Source organism: Oscarella lobularis, chromosome 9, assembly GCF_947507565.1.
Source record: "Oscarella lobularis chromosome 9, ooOscLobu1.1, whole genome shotgun sequence".
Classification (NCBI taxonomy): domain Eukaryota; kingdom Metazoa; phylum Porifera; class Homoscleromorpha; order Homosclerophorida; family Oscarellidae; genus Oscarella; species Oscarella lobularis.
The window spans coordinates 361127-382366 of NC_089183.1; the positions used below are offsets into that span (position 1 = coordinate 361127).

A 21240-nucleotide genomic window follows, 5' to 3' on the forward strand; every position below is an offset into this window, starting at 1 on the left:
TGCGCATGTGGGGAAGGCACGGAGGACGCGCTTTAGCCAGATACAACGAATACCTCGACGAAATTCTACTGTAATAGACTAGTAGCGCCAGCGACAAAAAACAAAATAAAAAAAGATACTCATCGCTTCATCTTTTCCAGATTCTCGTATCTGACTTTGCTTATTGCTCACGCGAAAAATTCGGCCATACCTAAGTTTTGGCTACATGGTAACGACTAACCAGAGTAAAAGACTTACTCAAATGAGTTCGTTTACATAGGAATACGCTTTGATTCGATTCAAAGCGTATCTGCAAGGCAAACAGTCCTACCGGTACCTAAAATCAATTGAGAATATGTCTTCGTAAAGAGAATGACGTAAACACAGGTATTTTGAGGCTTGTTCATTTGCTGCAATTTTTATAGAGACGTGCACAAAAAAAACGAAAGAGATTCTAACCAGTCACAAAAGCGAGATAACGTTTAAAGTAAGAGAGTCTAAGGCGATGGTGATTTCTTCCGTTTTCGACGGTATAATCGTAGTAGTCGAAGGAACCGGTACAGGCCACGGAAAAACCTGCGGCAATTCGGGAATCGCCGTCCAATTCCCAGTATTTAAATCAGAGATATCGTAGGAAATTCGCTGGCCTTTCCAACTACCTCCAGATGGCAGTTGAATACTAACATTCAAAGGCGTGCCAGTACAACGATTTATCACAACGTAGCGAATATTTGAAACGGGCGTTCCCGTTGTAAAAGCAACGGCTTGAACGCAGCTCATGTTTTCAAGCCAATCGATACCGACGTTAGGTAGCATAGGCCCTCCTTTCAAATCAACACCGTGCATCATATCGCTGGTATTAGCAATGTGATTAACGTGAGCAAAGAGCTGCGATACCCCGTTGTTATAAAGCTTGGTACCGTTGAACGAGTCGAGATGAATCATGCCTCGATGATCCCAATCGACGCCGGTGACGCTGAGTAGAGAATGATAGAACATGACCTTGATGTTGGCGCTATATTGCATCCCCGCCATGACGTGAGAGAGTACGTGGAGACCGTGGAGACCCGTTCCTTGAATACTGGCTAGATATCCCGTGCCCTTGCCCGTGTTGTATTCAGTGAACCAGTACTGCTTGGACGAGAAGTAGGGCTTCAACGCCTCAACCATTCTCTAGAAATAATTAATTAGTTTCAGTAAATTGTACCCTTGAGGGAGATCAGGTTTTGTAACCTAATCATATCTGAGGCCTTGTAGGGTCCCTCTATTTAGTTTACCTTATAAAGACCTTCGGGAAAGGCAGCTACGATCGAAGGCAAGTCATTTTCCGGTTTTTTGCTCAGCGTTTGACCATTCAGAGTATAGTCGTGAATAGTTATAGCGTCGAATAGGTCCAGGTTGTTAGCCAAGCCGAGTATCCATTCCGCTTGCCTGTTTTGTGGCTTGGGATTTTTTGCTAAGGCTAGGGCGCTTCCTGAATTACCAGCTGGTACACTGATAAGTGCCTTGGGGAATTTCTTTTGTATTTCAGCCACAATAGGCTTTATGTAGTCCACGTACGTTTGCACTGTAGGAAACGTCTTCACGTAGTCGTCAGAATTAAGGTACAGTTCGTTTCCCAGCTCGATTAGACACTCGCTTCCTGCACAGGCAGGAGAGAGTAAATCTAATTGAGCAATCACTTCCGCAGAAGAGAGAGTGAGGCAGTTGAGATCGATTACAGGCTTGCCAGCCATGGTATACTTTGCCATGCCACTCACCATGTTAGCTAGTGTAAACGTCCCCAGAGGGAATTTGTCCACGACGCTACCGAACTCCGAGCAACACGAAGCGTTGCACTTATCGACGTAGCGACCGCTGGTCATGTTCCAATAATTAGCCTAATTGAGAATAGGGCAGGTTTGGGCTGAAATATTCGTCGGTTTCTACCACTGTTCCTCCAGGATATCGCAGTCCTCCGAGACTGATGGAAGTGGCTGTTTGCATTAGCTGAGGAGACGAATACGATATTTGATTAACGGGCCCAATGATGTCGTTGACACCAAATAGCATTGGTTCAATTGAAACGCCGTCTCGGAGGGTCACAACCGTCGCTGACTGTATTGAAACGCCGTCACAGTCAGAGAAAACGAAGAGAGACAAGCAGACGGCAACTGTGAGACGCATTCTACTCATTTTGGTCAGAAAATCACGTGATCTATGCAAACAGAGAGTCATTTACGTAACAAATAGAATTTTATTTACGCAACCAATAGAATTTTACTGCGGTTGTCCTAATTGGTCACTTTTAGTGCAAGGCTTCTTTCGTTTTCGTGTCGTTTCGAGAGCAATTCCCGTAGAGTTCCGATGGGCTCTCGGAGACCCCTGTCTATTTTCCTCGCCTGTGGCCCTTCTCTTTCCTATAGGCGACTTGGGGCGACGTTTACGGTTCGTGTTTACCTTGATTAGGTCCCGCGAGGCTTGATGAATGACGTCCGTCCTTCTTCCTCGTGTTCGTAGAGCTGCGGTCTATCGTTTGCCTCCTCTCTGTTCCTCTTCTTCACCTAGACGACCGTCTTCGATCAGCTGAATTGTCCCGAGACTGCTCGCGAAGGCATAAATCGCAGAAACATCGCCGTTTGAGATTTGAAGCCGGGGATTTTTCGCTCTCGATCGCGCGCGAACATGGAAGAGAAAGAATGCCGTCTACGCGTTGAATCAAAATCCAACAGCCAAATACGATACACGTGGCCTCAAACAACGAGGAGCAGCCATTTTTCTAGCGCCAAATCTTGCCTTCGAAGGATCACGTGAAAAATTGGCGCGAATTTCCTCGGCCAACCAGTGATTCGTTGCCCTGGTGAATTCATCACAGTGATGTCACCAGAGGATATTGCACCACGGTCCATATAAAAGCGACAGGGCCAACGCCCAATCTTCAGTCTTGCGCTAGGGTGGGGGATGCCAACGGGCTGAACCTTTGAGGTCGATCGTGAGCTGGGGAAGCTGGTCGTTGGTCATCAAGCGTTTGTCTTCTGTCGATCCTTACTGAAGCTGCTAGGCACAGTGGATGGGCGTTGCTTGCGACGCTAAGATCGACACTGGGGGTCATAAAGGTCGTGGACGGCTTCGATTGTAATTAATAACACACAAAAGAATAACAAGCAAAAAAGAAGAAAAATAGACCAGACAGGGAGAAGGGAGGGGAGAAGGGGCAGGGAGCAAGAAGGGAAAGGGGGAGTACACAGTTAGCGAGTGAAGAACCGAATATCAGTATCATGAGGGCCAAGGCGATCGCTTAGAGCGGACCCCGGCACCAACGATGCCACCTTTCGGAGAATAATTTGTGAATTCATCCGTTGCAAGCAGACAGCCAAACGACGACGCCAGTATCGAGACGCAGCCGGACGATCATCGAGGAATTCAAGAGAAGGGCGTCGGACGATCTTTTTGAAGAATTCGACGGCGACAGGACTCCAGCGGCCGAAGACTTCAAACGTAAGGGGCTCGAAAAGATAGCCGAGTGACGTTGCCTCCCCCTGATACTTGAGACGCTTCTCGTTGTCACGTTGAAGAGCCGCAGCGCCGTTAGTAGAATGACTCTGTGGAAGGCATCCCGGACGTTGAGGGTTGATGATTGAAACGTCGAGAAGGAGCTTCTTGCCGTCGTGGTAGTCGTAGACGCTGATGTCAGGGCGCTTGAAGTCGCTAAACTCGCCTTCACGCTCAAGCTCACAGTGGAGGTTGACAGAGCGAAGTAGAGCAAGCCACGTGTGTTGTATCTTGTCGTGCCGGCGAGTTTGGCCTCCGTCCTTCCGGCAGGTGAGGGCATGGTAGCCTTCTGGATCCCAATCAGTGGAGCAGGTGCAACGGGGCAGACGACGAAGCACGGGGATGGGCAAACCCAGCCGGAGAGACACTGCCGTTTGAAATTCTGCATTTGTGAAGGACAGATGTCTCGAGGCCGGGATGGCATCCAGCCATGCCCCCGCGTCCGGACCCGCCGCACTCCGCAGCCGAGCTTGACAGGGACGATCAAAAGCCGGAAGCAGGAAGTCATGCGCAGCATCCACAATGAGTCGAGAGAGAGTCCGCTGAAGCTTGACATGCTTGTCCGGAAGGGAATCGATGGACGGTAGAAGTTCCGAGACAGCGGGAAGAGATTGTAACAAGCCGGAAAACGTTTGGAAGATATGGCCGCAGTAGAGGTCGCTTCGATTTGCGAAGTCAGGCGTCTCGCGATAAGCCGAGTGGGGCGTCTGGCTAAGGTATGCTCACTCTCCGCCAAAGAAACGTGTGGGGGCCCAGTGTCTCGTGGCATCTCCTCACTTGGATTAGCAATCTATACCCGAAAGATGACCTGACCCCCAGGACAAAACGCTGACCTTCTACTGGTGACTTTGGCAATCGTTTCGTAAATCCTCTCTCGACACGGTAGACTCGTTTCCTATCCAAGCGAAAGTCTACGGCCTCTTTGGGGCCCCGGTACGACGCGGTCGGGGGGACGGTGTGGGAGAGCCGTTCTCGATCCAGGCCGTACCGGTCGTGTTCGGGCCAATGAAGCAAGGTCTCGCTTCCAAAATTTTTGGGCTGTAACTGCGTTCGAACCTCCGCGTGGTGCAGCCTGGATCACGCTAATACGAACGCATCGCAAAAAGGTACGTACTCGGACAAATTGAACAGATTTTATCTTGTCTTTTTTTAGGTAGACTACAGTACCCCTCAAAAACTCGAAGGATTATCGACGCCATCGGACTCTTATCAATACAGTGAAATCTATCAGTAGAGTAATGCATGCCTTTTTGTTTTTTTATCTACGGACCTGCATGATACGCCGAAGAAATACAGTAGAACCGAAGGCCGCGTTTACTCCGCATACGGGTCTTCGCGTAAACGTGAGCTTTTTGCTCGGAGAAGCTGCGTTTTCCGTCGTCGATTCGTCATGGAAGACGTCGAGGATCCGTGGAGCACTTACGTTCGGCCTCATTTCGACAAGCTGGTCGAGTCGATGCGTCTAATCAAGCATCTCGATCGTCTCTACGCCAAAGAGATTATCGACCTCGAAGAGTACAACGAGCTGCTACACGCCAACGCCGATGGATCCAATGGCGCCGTTCGAAAGCTGCTTATGAATATTTTACCCAAGAAACTCCCGAAACGAAAATATTTCGACGGTTTCATCGAAGTTCTGGAGGCGTGTGAATCTCAGCGCACGCTAGCCGATCTCATTCGCCCGCCCTCGCCGCCAAAAGAGGCTTCCGATGTTGCTACGGCAACAACGGATACAGCCGACGCGGAGGCTAGAGAAGACGGAGAAGAAGCAATGGAAATTGCTCGCACAGATGAAGCTAAGCCAGAAGAAGAAGAAGAAGAAGAAGAAGAAAAAGAAAGCGAAGAAAGAAGATCAAAAAAAAAATTGGCTATAATTTATATTCAAGCTGATTCCGAGAAGTTGAGAGAGAAGTTGGACAAGCTGGAGAGTCGGCTTAAAATTGTGCTCAAGGAAAAACTGGGTATTGATGACGTCATGTTTGTACTAACATCTGAGGAAAGACGCCCTTCTGACGTTGCCGTGGTCGCCAATAATAAAATGCAAGTGCTTATGCAACTGGGGGGGATCGGTAAAAGCGAGTTTGCCAAAGTCAAACCGTTCTTTCAACTTATCATTGCATTATTTTTCAAAATTCCGCGAGCTAACGTTGACATCAAAGCGGAATTCACAGGAAGCGTTGAAGTTTTGATTGAAGTGCCCCTGGACGTTGCTTTTGAGATGATCTGCCTGATGGATGAAGGAGAAGCTCAGTTCGCCGCAGCTTTCAAAACCGTTCTACCTGAAGTCACTACCTTGGCCAATTTCATCGGAGGACTTCCTCCTTTGAACGTCCCTCTGCCTGCGGAGCCACCGCAGAGATCGGAAATAAGAAACGAGGTGAGAAACGGGATACGAAAGCAATGGCTTTATTATATTATAGTGTAGAACGCTTGCATTATTACACGAATTTCCTTTTTTAGGTTCTGAGTCAAATCCCAGGAGACATCGACGTGAAAAATGCCGAGACTCTCGTCAATCTTCTTGCCGACTCCGACCTCAACCTCCGCGAAACGTACACATTCATGACGACCACGTTTCCAACTCTTCTCGCCGCCTTCTCGCCCGACGACCAACAAAACTGGAAAGACGAGCTCCTCTTCCACGCCGCTGCTCGCAATCTCCTCACTTTCAGCATCCTCCTCGTCGACATCGACGCCGACCCGACCGCAATCATCACCGACCCCAAAACCGACTTCATATCGACGTCATTCCACGCAGCGACGAGCCAAAGCAACGCCAGAATCGTCCAATTCCTCATCGCCGCCTCAGCCGACCAGGACGCCGCCGCCGTCAACGTGATCGACGCGCAGCACGACACGCCGCTTCACTACAGCGCCCGTCTCAACGACGTCGCCTGCGCCAAACTCCTCCTCGCCGCAGACGCCGACCCGATAGCGCGTAACAAATTCGGCTACACGCCTGCCCATCTCGCCGCGCGCGTCGACGTCGGCGAAGGGCTCATTTTCGATCTATTGCGCGAATCCGGCGCGCATTTCAATATGCAGTCGAAGCGCTTGAGGTATACGCCGCTCGACGTCGCCGTTCGTTGCAATAACGAGAGCGCCGTCGTGGCGTTGATGCGACACGGCGCGAATCCGACGTTGAAGTCGAGATTCGCTTTGAGGGCTATACATCACGCTTCGGGGCTCGGGTCGAGACGCTGTTTCGAGTCGGTTCTGTTGAATGGAGGCGATCCGAAGGACGTCTCGTTGCTTGGGAACGCGCTGGAGTTGGGCTTGGCTCGCGGGCAGACGGATATCAAGGATTTCATGATCGATTCATTGCTTGGTGAGTACGTCGCCTCCACATGAGATTTCGGACCCCTGTAGACTTTTGTTGAATCAGTCGTGCCGTTATCTAATTGTGTTCTTTCTTATTTTTAGGGGTTGTGCGTTATCATAAGGTGAGTTGATAGGGTTCTAATTTTTGGGCTTGTGCACCACGTCGAGATTTTAGGAGACGTTTATGGTTGATGCTGAGAAAGCCTTTGAAGTGAGTCTAGCTTTATTTATGAGATCAAAGTAGTGAGTTGAATGCTTTTCCAAGGCTCAAAGGGAATTGGAGAAGACCAATGATGACCTGTCTCGGGAATTGGACTTGGTCGAGAAGAGGTGCAGTTCTCTTTATGACGAATCTAAGAAACTGAAGAAACAAGTAACGAAACGTCGGTCACATTGCATAGGCATACACTGCAACCCTTCCTTAGGTTGACGAACTTGAGAAAAAAGTGAATGAGCAGCAAGATCAGGTGAGTAGATTATAACCAATTATTGAATACTATGATTTTCTTTTAGGCCAAGTCTAACAAAGAGGAGATGGATAAAATGGCTCAGACGGTGCAAGAAAAACAAGAGGAATTGGCCAAAGAGGTGCTCAGGAGTCAACTCAGTCACTGTCGTCGACTACTTTTCTATTAGGTCGAAGAGCAGACCAAGTTTACTGAGCAGCTCAATAAGGAGGTTGAACAGATAAAGCAACTTCATGAAGAACTGCAGAAAACGGTTTGATCGGCTAATACTGTTCATGAAATCAAGATACAAATAATTTTAATAGGTGGAGGAGCAGACGAAAGATTTGGAAAAGATGAGTGCCGAGGACTCGGGCAAAGGAGAAACAGAGGCAAGCGGCGGCGACGGAGCTGCAGCGACTGCGTCTGCCTTACCCCGAAGCGAAGAGCCGCCTCCGGAAGGAGAAGACTAGGACTAGGATTTTATTATGCTTTGCACGAATATTCTAGTATCCGTGCTCTTTGTATGGTTCGTTTTTCATTTTTATGTAGCTCTTTTGATATTTGCCAAACGCCCTGTGAGTTTACCACCTGTGAGAGTCAGAGTCTCTGCCTGTGGAGAGCCTGTGAGTGGTGTGTCGTAGCGCGCGGGTGGGAGCCGTTGTCAGTCGAGAGCGATGGTAACCTTTCTCGCCTTTATCGCTTCCTCTAACGCCGTTTGCATAGCCTCCCAAGAACAAAAAGTTAACCAAAGAAGAGAAAGAGCGGCTAAAGCGAGAGGAAGAGGAAAGACGCGCGGCCGAAGAAGGCAAGTCGTTTTATCCCGTTTTCTCGACAAAATCGCGACGTTTGACGCCGCGCAGAGGCTTTGCGATTAGAAAAAGAGAAAGAAGAAGAGGAGCGACTCGAGAGGGAGCGCCAGGAACGCGAGGAACGCGAACGCTTGCAAGCCATAGTGCGCGGTTGCCATGGACGACGATACATCACTGACTCGCCTTCGTACTGCGTAGGAAAACGAACGATTCGCCGTGGAATCGTCCGCACTCGACGAAATCATCGAAAGATACGAACACAACTTGAGAAATCTTCGATGGCACGAGAAAGCGAGAGCGAAAGTAAGTGCAAAGCAAAAACGTCTTTTTTTCTGACGTCATAGCCGTAGATTTAACACAGTAAGTCCCTGTAGCAATACCCTCGTCATTTCTCTAATAAAAACTCGAATAATAATTAAATGTCACAAATCAATTTTTTTTTTAAAAATTGTATTGTTAGTGGGAACGATATGTCAATTGCGAGTCCAGTCCCGATCCCACGGTGGAATCGGAATTGAATACGTACATGTCGTTGTGGAACGACGACGACGATCGCAAAACGCTAGAAAATCAGCTCACGCAGTGCGAAGAAATGCAACACGTATAGTTTCAGAAAACCCAAGAAATAAAAAACCATATATAAATACGTAGATTATTCGCGAAACGAAAAAATTGCTCCAGGAAAGCGATTTCGATAGAACGAGACTTTCAAAGGTCAGAGACCGAGAGCGTTGAATTTAATTAATTAAAAAACGGTACGACGTCTAGTCGTCTCTGTTATTACAAGACATGCTCGACGATCGACTCGACTTGGCTGCACTTCACGTGCTCCAATTCGCCGAAGCGCACAGCGACGGCGACACGCAGAATTTGTCAGTGACCGCTCAGAGCAAAAACGTGACAATAGGCATATGGGCTAACACGACAAAAAATCCAAAGTTTGTGAATATTTAATTAATTAATTAATTAATTAATTAAACGGGTTTGTATTTTTCCCCCAGGATTAAGAATTTTTCGTTTGAGGCTCGCGAGTTCACGTGCGATTTTCCGAAACAGTTGGTTTTAGCGAATGTCGCCCTTCGTCTGATGATCACGCGATTCGATCATCTTTCGCCGCGCTGCGTTCTCTATCGAATGGCGTCACCCAAGATGAAGACAGAAGAAGACGACGAAACGAAAGAAGAGACAGAAGGAGATGGTAAAATTTAGGAAATTTGTAGAACGTCTTGAGACACTGTTTTGTTCTGAGACTTGCCCCAAGATAGAACGTTGTGTGCACTTAGAGGCTGTTCAGATCTACTTCAAACCTTTTATACTGAGACCCCTCTTTTTTGTTTCAAAGTCGTAGGCTACTGAGACCCCTTTTGTTTCAATAGCTTGAGGCTCGTACTTTTTAATACAGTACTGTTTTACTAAATATTCTTTAGGGCGACATAGTCAGAGAGGTGACGGCAGCGGCAGTGCGGCAGTCAGCACCAGTGACGTAGCAAAGAACACAGCAGATGACGAACGAGAAGTAAGAGACAGAAAAGAAGGGAAATAGTCTTACATTTTCTCTGTAGGGTTCTGCTGTATCTGGAGCTGCTAAATCGCCGAGTGCCAAGTCGAGTGTTGCAGGTGATCCTCCAGCCCAGTTGCAGGCGGAAAACGCCGAGGCATCGGAACAAAACGAAGGAGCAACTCAAGAAGAATCAGTTACGGGTAAAGTCTTCATTTCCAAAGCGAAACTGTATTAAATTCACTGACTTTAGTCGAGGAAAATGACGTCAGTGGAGCGAACGAGGCGGCAGTCGAAAAGGAAAATGACAATAACGACGACGATGATGATGACGACGAAAGAGACGAACTTCTCGACGACGAAAACGTCGTCGACTTGCGGCAATTCGCTCCCATAGGCGGCGTGTTGCATTTCGACTTGCTCCAGCTTCCGCCCCAGCCGAAAACAGTCAACAATTGGACAATGCGCGAAGGCAAGTAAAATAATACAACACGGAGATATCTTTATATGTCTTCGTATCATAGTTATTGAGCCTAGATTAGTTAAGCTTTCGTATCCCACTGGGTCGACTCCGGCTACTTCAAATCAGCCCATTCTCGCTATTAATATGAAGTATAGTTCACTAGGGAGTCTCTGCGTTGTATGACCTTTATTGATTAAGATTGCCTCATGACGTTTTCTTTCCTGAAGAGCCGCGCTTGGCTCGATGGGAAAGCAGTCAAAATTGCTGGAGAACGGATGGAATAAAGGACGCTTTGATTAATCACGGTGAGCCTCAAGTGGATTAAATGCACGGCATGACACTTATCAATGAGAATAGATGATAGATCCATTTCCTTCAAGTCTCAATATATATCTCCTTTGGCTATTATAACGGTAATCATAGCGAAAAACGCATTTGGGGTGGGTTATAGTTCGATTTTTGTAGGATCGTTACGTTCACCTGCCGTTTCAGCAGTGGGAACTGAGGCCTATGGGTGTTAGTAAGGCAAAGCTTAGCATTACTACAGGAGCCAACGTTCAATTAGAAATCGAAATAGAGGTAACTCCACGTGCAGTCGTTTCTACACGTTGAGGAGATAGAGTTCTAGAATGGTCTCTGCTGGCTTTCAATGCCTGACGATTTGGAGGAAATCAAGGGAATTCTGAATAAAGCCGTTTCACCTGGTGAGCTTCAAGAGGTAAGCATGCAGAGTTGTCCATTTTATTTATCTATAAATTGAATCTGCTCTACCGTAGCTCATGTTCAATACTGGATTGAATATATTTCCTGCTGATGACGGCAATAAGTACGTTAGTGTAGTCGATAAGGTCAGGCGCATATTATTCCTTTACGGGAATTTAAAAAATTGCGGTGGCCTTCTCACTCCTAGGATTTGACGCTCGAGTTCTCTCTCTATCGTCTCATGGCTCTACTGCTGCCCTCGGTCGCCATGTCGTGGAGTCGATGGAACGCGGAAACGTCGAAGGAGAAGATAATTTTTCGATCCGTCGAGTGCATGAACGCAAAGCCGATCGACGATGGAGCTTGGAATACGTACATGGCTGCAACGAGATGTGCCCTGCTACCAATCACTGAAGACACTGAAGAATTTGAAAGCGAGCCGAAGGAAAAGACTGAGGTAGAGAACCCTCAAATTACTGATTTATTTGCTAATTTTTTATAGGTTCATCCTGATATCTATAACGTGTACAAGGCGTCGGGGGCGAGTGCAGGCGGACTGAAGCGCATCAACGAGGCTAAGGTTGAGTTTACCGACTGTGTGCATCATTTGCTGAAGGCTACGAGGCTGCTCACATTTTCATGACAGTATTAGCGTTTTGATGTGCACTTGGTGCTGTATTATGTCATAGAATCACGTGCCCAAGTGAGCTCAGAGGTTAGTGACGTCATTTGAGAGCCGTGTCGCCTATCCTTTTTTCTCGCAAAAATGGCCCAATTCAAGCGCGATCAAGTGATGACGGGTCCACTCCCGGACGATTTTCTTCGCCTGCCGCCTTCCCAGCCGTCGTCTACGACCGTGACGCAAGGACAGACCCCAGGCGGTCAATTCGTCGCGCAAACGACCCAAGGACCGTACGGCGTGCAGCAGCAAGTCGCCTCGTACGCCGCCCCAATGGTGGGAGTCCTTTCGCTCACAGTCGCGCAAGTAAATCGTCATTTCGAAGGGGGGGCGGGGTTGTTTCTATTTCTTACGTGTGCGTGCAGGCGAGATTGGCGAAGAATTACGGCATCACTCGCATGGATCCCTACTGTCGCATTCGCTTGGGACATCACGTCTACGAGACGCAGACCGCGCAGAACGGAGGCAAGAATCCGCACTGGAACAAAACGATCAGATGGTAAAGAAAAAAAGATGGCGTCAACAATCAATAATTAAATTTTTCGTTTAGTGACTGTCCTCCCGGATGCACTACGCTTTACATTGAATTATATGACGAGGTAAGAGTTACGCATTTTGTCTAAAATATTTCTATTTCTTTTCTTCGCAGAGAGCGTTTTCTGTCGACGAGCGAATCGCTTGGGGAGTCTTTGAGCTCCCCGATCGCGTCTTCGATAACCAGCTGGTCGACGATTGGTTTCCGCTGAGCGGAAAACAAGGCGACGAGAAGGAGGGAGTTGTTAATCTCATCATGGAATTCAAGGCAATAAAAAAAAAGAGACGAGATATTGGGATCCTCAAAATATTTTATTGCGTAGGTTCAGCCTTCGATGCATTCTTACATGTACACCAATCAGCCTATGATGGTTGTACCGGGAACCATGCCAGCACCACAGGTTGTCTATCAAGGTAAAGAGAGTTATCTCTTACTCTGTATATGTGAGCATGCATGGAGAGATAAATATACTGGGAATGAATGTAGAGGCTCTAATAAAACAAAGATATAGCTGATCCACTGTGAAAAAATGATTGTAGTAGAGCAAGAAAGATAGATACACTGGGGAACAAATCTAGAGGCTCTGATAGAGATCTAAAGTCGATTGGTTGTATCTATAGGCGGGTTTTACCCGGCAGCAGCTCAGCCTTATCCCCAGTCGCAGCTCCATCCTCAATCGCACCCAAGACCCCAACAACCTGGACAACAACAACAACAGCAACCAAGACAGCCAATCACGGAGCAGTCCGTCCAGCAGCTCAAGGACATGTTCCCGTCCATGGATGATGACGTCATTCGTTCCGTTTTGGAGGCGAGCGGCGGCCACGTCGACGTCGCCATCAACAATCTTCTCTCCTTCGGCACGAGCGAAGGCGGTGGTCAATCGTAAGCTGAGTTGAGTGCAGACTTCCGTTTACATTGTGTTTGCTTGCTTGCAATTATACATAGATTTGGTGTCGTATCCTATGTTTTTTTTGTTGAGATCTAGATCTTTCGCTGAATGGCTGTGCGTTGTTTTTACTCCTAGAAGTGTCGTGTGAGTTGATATATGAAATCCAAAGATAGCCTTCTGCTTAGGCAACATTATTGTCTCATCAAACTGTTTCTCCAGGTTAAAAATAATTTTCCAATGTTCGTCTATTTGAAATCTTTAAGGTATCTGGTCAGAATCCTCCGATAAACACACACTGAGGGCCCTTGATTTTCGTACAGCGGCTTTTAGAGGACCCATGGGCATAAGACTTCATACGCTACGCGATTCTCATACACCCATAAATCTATTGGCTGTCAGAGCGCTCAATTCTCATATACCCATTAGCCTATCGCGGCTTTTTAGAGGGCTTAAGTAATTAGAAGGCCTGCGGCGCTTCTCAATACATACCTCTTTGCCTAACTAAAATTTAGACTTTATTTCAATGTTTTTCTGTATACAAATTCATCTCGACTAAGAACACACGGATCAACGTCCCCGGCGCAGTTCATTTCGACTTCTTCAACGACAGATACACCTTTCCCTGTATCTTCTCCTGATGGGGATTAATTTTACGAAGGATCTCGCCCAGCTGAAGAACGATCTTCTCCCCATTCAAATCCGTTTTCCGCTTGAACTTCTTCAGGAGATCCTTCGTCGTCATGGGCTTCAAACTCAAATACCGTTTCACAGCGTCGGCGGTAATCCGATTCGTTTTCTCATTCGTCGACTTTTTGGCTGACGACGGCGGTGGCGGAGGCGGCGTTTCAACAACGACTTTATTATGAATTTTCGGCTTTTTTGACGACGACGTCGACTCGACGTCCTCCTCGTGCAATCGCTTCTTATTCAATATCGACGATTTCGCTACGGATTCGTCCTCATCCGCGTCGAAATTATCGTCGACGTCAATGTCATCGTCCGATTCCTTTCCCCCCGTTCCGCTGGCGGCGGCGGCGGCGGCGGCGGTGGCGGCGCCGCCGTCGTCGCCGTCTTCGCGAAGTCGAAGGAGCTTCCGAGTTTCTTTTCCGCTCTTCGTCAAACCCGTTTCGCCTTCGTCGTCGTCGTCGTCGTCGTTCGCCTCTTCGTCGGCTTCCTCTTCGTCGTCGCTTCGCTTTTCCGGTTCGTCTTCGGGACGATTTTCCTCGTCGTCGTCGTCGTCGTCGTCCGCCGCTTCGTCGTCGCTCTTCGTTTTCGCTTTCTCGTCGCCTTTCTTCTTTTTGAGTTGGTCGATCATTTTGTCTTCTTCCTCTTCCGACGATTCGCTGGAGATGTAGTCGAGTTCGTTCGATTGGAGCAAGTCGGGGTCTTCGACGTCGCTCCCGGCGTCGTCCTGTTTTCGCCGTCTCCTCGTCTTTTTCTTCGCTTTTCCGCCTTTCTTTTTGCCACCTAAAAAAATTATTAGTATAGAAAATTTATATATATATATGTATATGATTGCCTACTTTCGTCGTCGTCGTCGTTTTCTTCGCCAGACGAATCCATCCACTCGTCATTGACTTGCTAAAGAAGAGAACGGACGTTGTTATAGCTATGCCTCTACAAGGTCACAAGCTAGGCAGAACGTATACGCGACAAAGATCAAAGGCCACTGAAGACGTATCTTCTAATATGCCTCTATGAAAGACTAGTCTTCTACTATGAGAACCAACCTACCACTGAGCATCTTACGCTATAAAAAAGAGACCTCCAAGATCAAAGACTCGTATTCTACTATGCCTCTATGGAGAACCAACCTAAGGATCTACCTATCTCTAAGAAAACGCGTCTCTTACCAGGCCCTTTCCTCTTTCCGTTATTCCTTTACCGGTCTCCTCCTCTGCCCCCTCCTCTTCCTTGTCTTTCAGTCTCTTCTGCGTCATAATAGCGAAATGATTCATCGTCTTGTCGCGCTTGCTGAACCGCTCCTCCGCTTCCTCGACGTTCAGAGTCTTATAGGGTATCGACGAGTTGAAATTGTACCAAGCGTTAATCGGATGCGCTTCGAAAAATCCCTCCGGCGATTTCATCAGAACATAATAGGCCGAACTCTTGTTCACTCCGCCCTCTTTTCGACCAATAAAACTACACACGAAAGTATTAATTTTTTAATTATTATTTAATTATTTTCTCGAACCTTTTTCCCTTTCGTCCGCTCTCCTGGAGAAGAAACGGATGATCGTCGATTGAGACCTCTCGCGGCACGTAGCCGCGTCGACGCCAGCGCGCCTCTTTTCGCTGCTCTCGCCCGTACTCGCTTCCCTCTCCGAATTCGGGCTGGTCATCTTTCCCGGATGCCTTCTGGGCCATGGCGTCGCGATCCGACTCCTTTCGGACGAGTTTTGGCTGCGATCGAGCGTCGGGCATAATCAGAGTAGCGGAGAGTAAAGCCTACGTCTTTTAGTTGGGTCAGATCGATCTTCGATTGGACGTTTAGACGCATCACGTTGAATTTCTTCGTCGGATTTCTAGAAAGGGAGGTCTTGATTCGACTCCAAGGGAAAGCTGCGCTGTACTACTTCGGAAGACGTAGTTTGAGCTCTTTTACTTGACTCTCCATTTCGTTTTTTCCGGGAATTCGAGTGTGATGACGCCCGTATTATGCCGCTACTGATCGACGATTTCTCGTGGAAAGAAACCGCTCAGCACGTCTATATCGATGTTCCTTTGAAAGGAGTGAAGCCTAGCCAGGTCGACGTCTTCACGACGGACGTCTACATCAAGGCAATTGTCCTTATTCGATCTCTGGCAACTAAGAAAACCCTATTTCTTCGCAAACTAGATAAGCTATCCTCCGTATCTGTTCGAAACCAGACTTCTGGACGCCGCTAATGAAGATAAGAGCTCGGTGACTCTCAGCAGCGGCGTAGCGAAGATCGTGCTGGAGAAAAGCGAATCGAAGCTCTGGAAAACTCTACACCACCCCGAATCAAGTAAAAAATAAAACTCAATATTTAGAATTTGAAAAAAAGCACTTTATTTTAAATCTGACCTATTAATTAATTAATTAATCTTATTAGAAAACAAGGAATGGATGCGAGAAGAGCGCAGACTTGCGCTGGAACACGCCCATCGCAAAGCGCAGTCAAATCAACAAGAAATGGCCGTCAAACGTCGAGAAGCGGAACGCTTTGCTCTACAGAAACAGATGAAAGTAGAAAAGTAGAACCCATTAGCTAAACCAGCCCATAGAATTAACTAGAATTCGTTCTATAAAAAAATCGATAGGATTAATTGAATATTTTACTGTAGCAAGAAGAGGAGGCGAAGGAAGCGATTCAGACTGCGAAGCAGAGAGTGAGAGACGAAACTGTGGCGGAAATCGAGGAATGGAAAGCCAAGGAAGAAATAGCTGGTCGAATTTTGGATCAAATGGAAGAGGAGAGCAAAGTGCCAGAGCCCAAGCCACGAGTTCTAACAGCAAAAGAACTCATAGCAAAATCAAAAAGTAAAGATTATGGTGATCTTGATTAATAATTAATTTTATTTATTTAGCTGCGTCGAAGAGCGTTTCGACGGCTCTTCCGCCGACGAGGCAATCGGGAAGGATCGAGGTCTCGTTTACTCCGCGAATATTGCCGACTCCAATGCGGGAATCGAAAATAGCGGAAGAGGAAGAGGTACAGTCATTCTCGTATTTTAAAAAAAAACAGCGTTTTAGTTTTTCTCAGTGGCTGGGAAAAATGGCTCAAGCCGGTCGAGCCGGAACCGAAACAGCAGCGCAAGATAAAGACAAGGATATGACGGAGAGAAATCCACTGTGGTTGAGAGACAAGGGAAAGTGAGTAACCAGTATTTATTCTCTATGGTAATATATATTCTTTTTTTTGAAATAGTGAATTCTATCAGGCTGGCGATTATTTGTCGGCTATCAACGCTTATACGGAAGCTATAGAAATCGACTCGACGCTGCCGTCGTATCCTATTTGTCCCAAGGGCGTATTTTGTCTTTGTGGTTCTTCTGCGTGTTTTGTTATTGTCTCCTTGACGCCGTCCTTCTCGCCCCAGTTTGTTCTCCAATAGAGCTGCCTGCTATTTGCATCTGAAGCGATACGAAGACTGCGTGGAAGACTGCACTCAGGTAACCGGGAATAGATGACCGGATAGGGGTTCTCAGAACTAGTGAGCTTCACGCTTTTAGTCGCGTAGGAATCGCGCCTCTCCACGCACTTGCCCAAAGCCCTATGATAGCTAATTGTAGACTTATAAGAACATAGAGGAGATGACGAGCTTCTGTGTTCTTTAATTTCGCAAATGAGCTTTCTATAGATGGGAAAGACAAAGAAAGTAGTATGCGTAGCAGATCTGTAATCACCTGTATAGATAGTGTTTCCCCCCCATGGAATGGCTAGTTTAGTATAGAAACTAGAAGCCTTAGAATATGAGACTTGGAGCAGGGGCTATCTTGAGGTAGATGAGTTTCTTTAGAACCCGCATGCACAGCAGACTATAATAGGTAAACTATGCAAAAAACGCGCAACTCTAGACTAAAGTAAAAACTAAAGAGATGTTCGCGGTCAATTTTCAGACCGAGTTTGTATACATAAAACCCACATCAAGTGTTTCCTAACGAGCTTTCCATCTCTAAAAATTATAGCGAGACGGTAATCGAACTCTTTAATCCGGGATTGTCGCCAGGTGCTACAGTGCCGCGAACATTTATTTTAGTAGTAGTATCCTTCTGCTTTCCTTCAGCCGCTTATCGTCTACTTCTCGTCTGTGCTACTAGTTGTAATCCGCCTAAACCGCCCCATCATAGGATAATTGAATAGCGCGGCAATTAGTGGCTTTGGAGCTGTCTGATTGCGTACTGTAGTGCGTACTCGTTCTTCGGGTCAAAGGGGCCTCCATCTGGCCACTAAATACAGCGAGACCTCGTTTAGCAATTGCCGTGGCCGTCTAGACGCTGCGTCCTTTTTTTTTATTTTTATTTTCGATCGCTAGGCTCTTTCGCGACTAACGCCGCCGATCGAAGCGAACAGCGTGTCGCGGTGCCGCGCGCACGTGCGCCGCGCCGCCGCGTGGACGAAACTAGGCAACCACGAGGAAGGTACCACGCACGCGCACAATTAGCGGTAGAAATCTCCCCCCCGACTGCGCATATGGAATATCTCTCCGCCAAAATGCCAATCGAGATATTCCGCTTTTCATTCCGTCTGCGCTGGGGCCCCCCTAATGAGTTCCCTAATCCTAACCCAATTTCCTGTCCAACCGGTCTTCTCCGGGCTCCCTTTTCTTTATATAGCCCTTCGCGACTACCAAGAAGCACGGAAATTGGATCCCCGTAACGAACAGTTAAGAAGAGACGCCGAGAGAGTAGAGAAGCGACTTTCCTCTGCATAAACATCCGCTCGAAGTGATCATATCGCCTTTCGCTAGCCAGGTGTGGGTAAATACTCGCCGCCGCTTAGACACGAGTGGGAGGACCGCGCCCCTCACCGTTTACGTGGTCTCGAACACCGACGAAAAGGACGTGGCCTTTGCGCGCGCGATAAAAATAAGACAGAAGCCAAACCGCGATTGAAAACCCTGCGGGGCCCCGATACCGCATCCTAATAAACGAGAACCACCGTTTCGCTATCCTAAACGCCTATCACGGGGCATTCGCTTATGATCAAACGTCGGAACTCTACGTGGAGCTGACGAGCGCGGTTGGTTAGCGGCGCGTTCCAATCAGACTCCCCTTCGCAGACTCCCCAATTAATTCGTCGCACGTGCGACTGTTTACGAAACCCTTCGCGTATCGTCTGCCGAGGCCAGTAGCGAGTCTGCGGCGTCCGATTGCGCCTCGCCTTCGGGTCCTCTCGCGCCTCTCGTTTGTACGTCACGACGACGAGTCTTTGCCTACCCAACGCTACGTGTCAACCCTCACTGTCACTCCCAACGCGTCATCGCACGCGGCAATTGATAAAAGCGATAGCGCCTCGACAAAGCGAGCCATAGCGCGTCTGTTTGGCCTTCGACGGAAACCATGGCGTCGCGGTTCTCCCTATCGAAGCTGTTCGGCTCGAAAAAGAAAGAGAAACGACCGCGATCGAGTTCGACGCCGTCGCCGTCGCTTAATTTGACAGGGGACACGTTCACCATGCGATTGATGCGACCGGAGATGCGCGCGTTTCATCGCGAACGTGTTCGACGCGAATCGATGGCGTCGTCGTCGTCGGACACGGCGTCCCTAACGAGCGCCCTATCGGAATCGGCGATCGTCACGCGACGTCCGTCGCTCGGGCACGCGACGCGACGCCATTCGTCGCTCGACGACCCGAAAGCGAGCGCGCGCTCCGATCGACGGGCGCGCGCGCGTTTCTATCGCGCCGAAGTGACCCAGAGCGTGTGCGAAGAAGTCGTCGACGAATCGACGTCGTTATCGAGCGAGGATCAGGACGATCTTCTCGCTCGAGTCGACAAAATGGAGGCGGAGTTACGAGCGAGACGACCACCCCTCCCCGACACGCCCACCATCGCACGTCGCTCGACAAGCTCCGACGCCGATAGCGGACTGGATAGCGCGAGCGTCGTCACCGCTTGTAGCCAATCAGGAGGCGTCAAGTCCGACGGTGGCGGCGGCGGCGGCGGCGGCGGCAACGTTGGGAAAAAGGGCGTGCGCTTTCTCTTTCCCGACGCCCGTATACCCGTCCAGTATCCGGGTAAACGCGATTTGGATCTAATACGCTCCGATGACGAAGAATTAGACACGGACGAAGAGTATTTGGGAACTATCTGACCGTAAATCTCAACTGCCACCAATGTAGTTTCTAATGCTCTCACACGCTATTTTCCAATTTTAATTTCTAAGGCTCATGTACAGCTAAATTTCTGACGTAAATTTTAATTCCCGTCACGTGGCAAAGAAAATGTAAAGTATTTGTTTCCCGTTTTGCAGATGATTTCATTGATTTCGAATTCCATTGTATGTGACGTCATAAATTCGTCAAAGCAGTCCTAAAATACATTATATTAATTGCGTATTATATGCACGTATAACGTACTTCAAGCGATTGCTGAATTTCCGGTGTTAGAGACGGCAAAATGTTTCCCAACCACCAAGCCACGCTCAAATGAAAATCCATCTCCTAAGAAATAAGGAAAGTAGATCACATTACCCCTCCTTAAAGGGACGATTAGCTTGCCTTATAGAAGTGCTCTAAATTGAACTCATCAAAGGCTGTATCAACAAGATTGGACACAGCAACAAGCTACATATACAAAAGTAATGAATACATATCTAATGCCAATTAAATTGAACGTTATTCTCCCTACGTCTTCGCAACCGGCGAGAATTTTCAATCCAAGAAAAGACCTAGGAGACGTCCAGTATATCTCACAAGCCAATTTCAATACTTTTGGTTATCTAACCTCGTCTTTTCCTCGTTGCAATAAACGCGAATGCTCCCAAACGTGCAGGAGAAACTACGAGAGAAAATTCCACGCGTTATTGCGTGCACGAGAAAATTTCTCTCTACCTTCGTTTGGCGTTCAGTTGCATGTGGAGCGCGTCGACGAGTGGCTGTATCCAGTGATGTCGTATCGTGACCGTTTTCGATACGCTGACGTGAAGCTCTCTCGACGGAATCAGATTCACCGTGGAAAAGTTGGCCGGCAATCGGCACATGGATATGAAACGCTGAAGTCGATCGGTCAGGGCGGATATCAGGGATCCGAACGTCGCGTTAGAGCTGACTGAAATAGAAATAGAAATGAGGGGGGTAAGTGCAGTCTTATCTTATGAGTCTATGTGAGATGTATAGAGAGTATCAGATAATCACTTGCATAAACCAATTTCATAAACTACTCATATGCTACTCATGCACAAGTCGATATAGTTGTGCTAGGCACGTGACCAACTTTGTTATTATACGTGTAGACTATGAAACTTACACTGAGCGTAAACGTGTGTTGGCCAGTTGCCGGCGACGTGCGGAAACGATCGCACTCGACCGTCGTGTCTCGATCGATCCTCCGAATCCATCGCATCGTCTATGACGTCAGTTTATTTAGCTCTCGTTTCCGAGCCTTTGCGTACCGTCTCCGTGCATTGCAAGAATCGAATCGGGCACGGGAAAGCTTTCTTCCGACGAGTAGGAGCAGTATTTTCTGATGTAATCGTTTTCGTTGGCGTTCGTGATTTTATCTTGGGATGCGTTTTCTACCTCGATCGGCGTCCTTTTACTCGTTTTCGACTCGGTTCGTAGTCGATGTTGTTTGCGTCGTCCGTTTCGTTGTCCTCGGAGGAGGAATAGTCGACGATAACCTCGGATACGGCCATGGGATGCTGTTTAGTTGTTTTTGGTGTACATACGGGAGAATGGAAGCAATTAGTTCCTG

At 47.9% G+C, this 21240-nt stretch overlaps 7 protein-coding genes and 1 long non-coding RNA gene across 8 annotated transcripts; 5 read left to right on the top strand and 3 right to left on the bottom strand.

The window, feature by feature from the left end:
- The first annotated feature begins 9 nt into the window (after positions 1-9).
- Positions 10-796, top strand: LOC136190981 (uncharacterized). Its single transcript, XR_010670698.1, has 5 exons — positions 10-70; positions 141-208; positions 260-356; positions 405-466; positions 522-796. It is a non-coding gene; the product is annotated as an uncharacterized lncRNA (long non-coding RNA).
- LOC136190980 (uncharacterized) lies at positions 364-2550 on the bottom strand. Its single transcript, XM_065979270.1, has 5 exons — positions 2419-2550; positions 2229-2360; positions 1909-2176; positions 1257-1859; positions 364-1152 (listed from the first exon to the last, which is right to left on the bottom strand). Exons 3-5 carry the CDS (start codon positions 2152-2154, stop codon positions 442-444), a joined length of 1560 nt encoding a protein of 519 aa, XP_065835342.1. The 5' UTR covers positions 2155-2176; positions 2229-2360; positions 2419-2550; the 3' UTR covers positions 364-441.
- A 2299-nt stretch (positions 2551-4849) lies between these two features.
- LOC136191329 (uncharacterized) lies at positions 4850-11439 on the top strand. Its single transcript, XM_065979653.1, has 29 exons — positions 4850-5887; positions 5971-6838; positions 6934-6953; positions 7007-7042; positions 7097-7204; positions 7257-7298; positions 7345-7419; positions 7468-7551; positions 7604-7748; positions 7788-7876; positions 7922-7957; positions 8004-8085; positions 8141-8232; positions 8288-8392; positions 8550-8690; positions 8741-8803; positions 8858-9027; positions 9091-9287; positions 9517-9605; positions 9652-9790; positions 9841-10059; positions 10112-10199; positions 10249-10355; positions 10408-10463; positions 10516-10629; positions 10679-10768; positions 10827-10898; positions 10961-11209; positions 11255-11439. The coding sequence occupies exons 1-29, from the start codon at positions 4901-4903 to the stop codon at positions 11393-11395; spliced, it is 4704 nt and encodes a 1567-aa protein (XP_065835725.1). The 5' UTR covers positions 4850-4900; the 3' UTR covers positions 11396-11439.
- Positions 11440-11455: 16 nt separating this feature from the next.
- On the top strand, positions 11456-13047 carry LOC136191009 (toll-interacting protein B-like). Its single transcript, XM_065979298.1, has 6 exons — positions 11456-11737; positions 11797-11930; positions 11982-12030; positions 12081-12233; positions 12289-12379; positions 12587-13047. The coding sequence occupies exons 1-6, from the start codon at positions 11519-11521 to the stop codon at positions 12853-12855; spliced, it is 915 nt and encodes a 304-aa protein (XP_065835370.1). The 5' UTR covers positions 11456-11518; the 3' UTR covers positions 12856-13047.
- Positions 13048-13353: 306 nt separating this feature from the next.
- Positions 13354-15519, bottom strand: LOC136190853 (general transcription factor IIF subunit 1-like). The gene is made up of 6 exons (XM_065979135.1): positions 15435-15519; positions 15311-15383; positions 15053-15261; positions 14712-15000; positions 14382-14439; positions 13354-14325 (listed from the first exon to the last, which is right to left on the bottom strand). Exons 1-6 carry the CDS (start codon positions 15473-15475, stop codon positions 13445-13447), a joined length of 1551 nt encoding a protein of 516 aa, XP_065835207.1. The 5' UTR covers positions 15476-15519; the 3' UTR covers positions 13354-13444.
- On the top strand, positions 15485-18327 carry LOC136190854 (dynein axonemal assembly factor 4-like). The gene is made up of 10 exons (XM_065979136.1): positions 15485-15639; positions 15698-15848; positions 15936-16069; positions 16168-16363; positions 16411-16535; positions 16587-16696; positions 16752-16832; positions 16924-16996; positions 17860-17965; positions 18161-18327. Exons 1-10 carry the CDS (start codon positions 15517-15519, stop codon positions 18256-18258), a joined length of 1197 nt encoding a protein of 398 aa, XP_065835208.1. The 5' UTR covers positions 15485-15516; the 3' UTR covers positions 18259-18327.
- Positions 18328-18460: 133 nt separating this feature from the next.
- On the top strand, positions 18461-19886 carry LOC136190856 (uncharacterized). The gene has a single exon (XM_065979139.1). It carries the CDS (start codon positions 18887-18889, stop codon positions 19637-19639), a length of 753 nt encoding a protein of 250 aa, XP_065835211.1. The 5' UTR covers positions 18461-18886; the 3' UTR covers positions 19640-19886.
- LOC136190855 (U6 snRNA phosphodiesterase 1-like) lies at positions 19649-21205 on the bottom strand. The gene is made up of 9 exons (XM_065979137.1): positions 21066-21205; positions 20939-21009; positions 20794-20892; positions 20379-20595; positions 20272-20325; positions 20176-20215; positions 20046-20111; positions 19905-19988; positions 19649-19857 (listed from the first exon to the last, which is right to left on the bottom strand). Exons 1-9 carry the CDS (start codon positions 21179-21181, stop codon positions 19744-19746), a joined length of 861 nt encoding a protein of 286 aa, XP_065835209.1. The 5' UTR covers positions 21182-21205; the 3' UTR covers positions 19649-19743.
- Between the last annotated feature and the right edge of the window lie 35 nt (positions 21206-21240).